Raw genomic sequence first — 5,500 nt, forward strand, 5'->3', positions numbered from 1 at the left:
GTATTCAACATGTCTTGGTATCCAATCTTGGAGTGTGTGTCATTTGTGGAAGATGACTTCACTTCTGTGATCTGACTGCTCCACCTGCTGTTAACTCCAAGGGAAAGTCATTTTCACCTCAGAGGTATCTAGTTTTTACGTAATTGCATAAATAATAATAATAATAATAACAATAATAATAACTTTATCTATAAAGCGCTTTCAAATTGCTGTACAACTAAAGGGATAAATAAAATAAAAGCAATACATAGCAATACAGGTAAGAGACACAATACAAGTTAAAAACAATAAAAATTTAAAAACTAAAAGCCATAGAATTAAGACATATAGGATAAGGTGAACAAATGTGTCTTCAACTTAGTTTTAAAAACCTCCACAGAGCCTGCCTGCCGAATATCTTGAGGGATATGATTGATTGTATAATGTATCATTTTTTATATAAATACAAATCATATAAATTTCAATTTAATATTACTTATCTTAAAAGCAAAAACAAACAAAAAAGTGTTCATAACAAGTCATTTTAGTAATACCTTGGTGTGTAATTAATGGTACAATGTGTATTACCTCTGTATGTCCACATTATTACATCACTATTGAATAGTGCACAGTGCTTCCTGAAGTAGTTTATAAGAGGAGAACAGATAGATTAAAACAATAGTAATAGTAAGGCTATGCACACATTTCATACAAAATAAAGACTTACTCAAAGATGACCAAGAAAGGGGATGTCCTAGTGATCATTAAAAAAAATCTTGTCTGAAGAGCTATATAATCCAATAAAAAAGCATTTCCACCCGTATACACACAACTGACATCAATGCGGGATGGATGATCTTATAATTTGTCTGGTATTGGCTGTGTGTTTGTTTCACCTGAACACAGCCTTGGCTGTGTGCCTAGATGATCTGAGTCAAAGGGCTATGCTTACAGGCGCCAAGGTTGGTACTGTGGAATCATCTGTGAATTGCAAGCTGCAGGGTAGCACACGTCCACCTGCATTCTCAAAGGATGGGGACTTCATTATTGGCGGCACTTTCTCCCTTCACTCTTACACGCAAACAGCTTATAATAAGTATACCAACATGCCTGCACCTGTGAAATGCAAAGGAAGGTTAGTAAGTGGAAGAAGAGGGTGCTACAAACACGTTGGACTATGTAAAATTAAAAATGTTTTCACATGTATGATGATTCATGGTATATAAGTATTTATAATATAATTCTTCTAACAATAGTAAGTCATTTAGATTTTTAAAATAGTGTTTTTGTGTTTTCAGAACTGAATTTTTTACTTATATTATAAATATTTAACAGTAAATTGTTATCTATAATTTTATATTGATTTCTGGTCAGGCAGTGATTTGATGTACCTAAACTAGCTGTTTGCAACATTATTGCCGCTGAGCTGAATTTATCACGTATAATATCTTTACCTGAATTGACAGTCAAAATTTTAAAATGACATGATTGTTTACAGCATTGACACTGTTGAGCTGCAATCCACAAGTTCGATGGTCTTTGCCATAGAAGAGATTAACAACAGCACAGACCTGCTGCCTGGAATTGAGCTTGGTTATCGGATCTATGATTCATGTGCATCAGTACCTGTGGCAGTGCATGTGGCATTTCAGTTTTTAAATAGATTGGAGGCTCAGTTTAACACTGGTAAAAACTGCTCTCAGTCTGGTGTGGTGATGGCTGTTGTTGGTGACTCTGGGTCTACGCCATCTATTACCATGTCACAACTTGTTAGTGCTTTTAACATTGCTCAGGTAAATATTTTGCCTTTCTAGAAAACGTATTTGTTGACTGTTCGCGTTTGTGCAGCTGTTTCAGAGTTATTCTATTTTATTTTTTGTGATTTAGGTGAGCCACTTTGCCACATGTGCATGCTTATCTGACAAGCAGCAGTACCCAAGTTTTTTCAGAACAATTCCCAGTGACCAGTTTCAAGCTGAAGCACTAGCCAAGCTGGTGAAACACTTTGGCTGGACTTGGATAGGTGCTGTCCGGTCAGATTCAGATTATGGCAATAATGGCATGGCTTCTTTTCTCCAAGCAGCACAGAAAGAGGGGATCTGTGTGGAGTACTCTGTATCTTTCTATCGGACAAACCCACAGAGCAGATTTCAGAGAGTAGCAGATGTTATCCGCAGGTTTCTTTATCAAAGATAATTATTGTGCATTGACTTGTGTAATTACCTTTAAAATAAATGTTTGATCATGTGAAGACATTTAAAAAACATTTTCCTAATGCACTACATTGTCTCTCCAGGTCTACAGCTGTAGTTGTTGTGGCATTTGCATCTTTTGGAGACATGAAGATCCTGTTGGAGGAGCTATCACGTGACCCTTCCCCACCTCGCCAGTGGATAGGCAGTGAATCATGGGTAACAAGCACAGAATTAACACAGTACAGTTTCTGTGCTGGGGCCATTGGATTTGGTATTCCGAAGTCTGCAATCCCAGGTCTCAGAGACTTCCTGTTAAATCTGTCTCCCACTCAAGTGTCTGCCTCGCCAGTGTTTACTGAGTTCTGGGAGGATGCATTCAACTGCAGTCTGAAAAAAAGTAACAGTTTCATTTGCTTTTAAATCATTTTCCCAAAATTGTAGTGTTACAACAGCTACTGCTGCTCATGTTTTTTCCACTAATGGTAATGGTCAAATATGAAGTGAACACAGGCATATGTCTGCATATATTCTCCCTTGATATAATGACTTTTCAGGTCAAGTTCCAGTGGTTTAGTTTAATTTTTCTTGTATATCAATATAATTTTATCCATTTACAAATGTAAGTCATTCTACTAAAATAATTTTCTAATATCTATGTAACAGGCCTGTAATCTAGTTTTACTTACAGGCTCGATAACACTATTATCTGTGTTTTTGTAATTATAGCTCCTGCCATAGAGAAGAAAATGTGTGATGGAAATGAAGACATACAGAATCTCCAAAGCGAGTACACTGACACATCTCAGCTCAGAATTGCTAACATGGTGTATAAGGCTGTGTATGCAATAGCACATGCCATCCATAATGCAGTGTGTCAAAAAACAAATGCCATAGCAAAATGTGACAAACTAATCAAGTTACAGTCCAATCGGGTAAGCAGAACTGAACATGTTAATGCCAATGTCTTTCATAACTCCTAATATAACTTAGATAAAAAGAACTATCAATGTGTGTTATTGCAATGTCCCATGTTCTTCTTTCTCTCTCTTACTGTCTTTACAGGTTTTAACTGAGCTGAAGAAAGTAAATTTTTCCCAAAATGGATATGATGTGTCATTTAATGCTAATGGGGATCCTGTGGCTATTTATGACTTGGTTAACTGGCAGAAAAGTGGGAGTGGCATCATTGAGATAGTAACTGTAGGGCTGTATGATGCCTCACTACGAGTGGGCCACGAGTTTAAGATTAACAGAAACATAACCTGGATGGAGGATAGCAGAAAAGTAATGATGAGAATCTGACTTATTAAACTCTGGTGAACAAGTTGCTGCTACTTTATATCTGTAATATTTATATCTGTTATGCTACCTTGTCTTGACAGGTGCCAGTGTCAGTCTGTACTAACAGTTGTCCTCCAGGAACTCGTAAAATGCTGCAAAAAGGAAAACCTCTCTGCTGCTATGACTGTATAGCATGTCCTGAGGGAGAGATCAGTAATATAACAGGTAAAATCAAATGTTTCTCCATGCATTTAAAATCATTTTATACTGGAAAAAATACAATTTACAATGATTTAATTCCTAGTAGCCTCTTATTGTTAGGATGCCTGGGTCGTTGACCCAGGGTTTTGAGTTTATATATCATTTATCATTTCTATTCTTTGGTTTCTTCGTTAGAGTTATGTCTTATGGTTTATGTCTCTGTGTAATCCTTAGTTGCTATATCCTGTGTCCAGTCAGTGTCTGTCTGCCCTGGTCCCATGTCTTTGTTCCCTCTGTTGCAGTGCCTGCATGTGAGTCTGTGTCTTTAGTTCAGTCTGTGTTATGTTTCCTGTTTTATTTTGAAGGTCCATGTCTGATGTTAATGTATCTGGTTTTGCGTCCCCTTGTCTCGTTAGGCCTGATTTGCCCCAGCTGTGTTTCCCTACTGTTACCCATTCCCTGATTGCTCCCCCTGTGTATTTAAGCCCTGTGTTTCTCTATGTCTGTGTTGTGATCTACCCCCATTTATGCTGTGTGTTCTGTCTTTATGCATGCCTGTGAAAGTTTATTTTGTATTTTCGGGTTTTGTTACGTTTTGCCATCCAGCAATAAAGCTGAGTTTTGAAGTATACTTTTGCCTGTCGAGGAGTCTGCACTTTGGGTCCTTTTCCTGCCTGCACACAGCTGTTACTTGACACTTATTGGGTTTTTTTTCTCTCTTATTCAGATTCAGCTGACTGTTTACCCTGCCACAAAGAGTTCTGGCCTAATGCAAAGAGAGACACCTGTATCCCTAAGCCTGTAGAGTTTCTTTCATTTCAAGACATCCTAGGGATCATCCTGGCTACATTTTCAGTTCTTGGTGCTTGTCTGGCCATCATAATTGGGGCTGTATTCTTTTATCACAGGACAACTCCAATTGTCCGAGCCAACAATTCTGAGCTGAGCTTTCTGCTGCTCATCTCACTGACTCTGTGTTTCTTATGTTCATTAACTTTCATTGGAGCACCATCAGAGTGGTCCTGCATGCTGCGTCACACTGCGTTTGGCATAACCTTTGTACTCTGTATCTCCTGTGTACTTGGGAAAACTATAGTGGTTTTAATGGCTTTTAAAGCGACACTTCCAGGTAGCAATGTCATGAAATGGTTTGGTCCTCCACAGCAAAGAATGACTGTTGTGTCTTTCACCTTTATTCAAGTTTTAATATGTACTGTATGGTTGGTAGTGAGCCCTCCATTCCCAATTAAAAATCTAACCACATACAAGGAGAAAATCATATTGGAATGTGCATTAGGCTCTGCTGTTGGCTTCTGGGCTGTGCTCGGTTACATAGGTCTGCTTGCTTCCTTTTGCTTCATTTTAGCTGTCTTAGCTCGCAAATTACCTGATAATTTCAATGAAGCCAAGCTTATCACTTTCAGCATGCTGATATTCTGTGCAGTGTGGATCACCTTTATCCCAGCATATGTCAGCTCTCCTGGGAAATTTACAGTGGTTGTGGAGATTTTTGCCATTCTGGCCTCCAGCTTTGGGCTAATAATATTTATATTTGCTCCAAAGTGTTTTATCATATTGTTTAAGCCTGCAAAGAACACTAAGAAATATTTAATGAACAAAAATCAGTCATAATATATTAATAATCTCAAAATGTTAATTTTCCAATCGTTCTTCATTCTGTAGTTAAATGAAATATTTACTACTTTTTTCTTAAATAAGTTCATATTCATATGCCATAATTTTTTCTGCATTTATTTATTTAGTGTATGAACATATATAATTGAAAGTTAATTGTATGAATAAATGTAAAGTCACATTGAAACAGTGTGTTGTTCTGAGTTATT

At 37.3% G+C, this 5,500-nt stretch overlaps 1 protein-coding gene across 1 annotated transcript; it reads left to right on the forward strand.

Annotated features, from left to right (window-relative positions):
* The first annotated feature begins 1,070 nt into the window (after positions 1–1,070).
* On the forward strand, positions 1,071–5,288 carry LOC113036407 (extracellular calcium-sensing receptor-like). The gene is made up of 8 exons (XM_026192738.1): positions 1,071–1,114; positions 1,478–1,772; positions 1,867–2,156; positions 2,276–2,571; positions 2,901–3,106; positions 3,237–3,458; positions 3,557–3,680; positions 4,384–5,288. The coding sequence occupies exons 1-8, from the start codon at positions 1,086–1,088 to the stop codon at positions 5,286–5,288; spliced, it is 2,367 nt and encodes a 788-aa protein (XP_026048523.1). The 5' UTR covers positions 1,071–1,085.
* The last annotated feature ends 212 nt before the right edge of the window (positions 5,289–5,500 follow it).

Source organism: Astatotilapia calliptera, chromosome 14 (genome assembly GCF_900246225.1).
Source record: "Astatotilapia calliptera chromosome 14, fAstCal1.2, whole genome shotgun sequence".
NCBI lineage: Eukaryota > Metazoa > Chordata > Actinopteri > Cichliformes > Cichlidae > Astatotilapia > Astatotilapia calliptera.

Excerpts from the sequence above, each read along its gene's own strand:
- LOC113036407 (XM_026192738.1), top strand. The coding sequence starts at position 1,086 with ATGCCTGCACCTGTGAAATGCAAAGGAAG. Across the intron at positions 1,115-1,477 it reads CCTGTGAAATGCAAAGGAAG|CATTGACACTGTTGAGCTGC; the intron begins GTTAGTAAGTGG and ends GATTGTTTACAG. Across the intron at positions 1,773-1,866 it reads GTGCTTTTAACATTGCTCAG|GTGAGCCACTTTGCCACATG; the intron begins GTAAATATTTTG and ends TTTGTGATTTAG.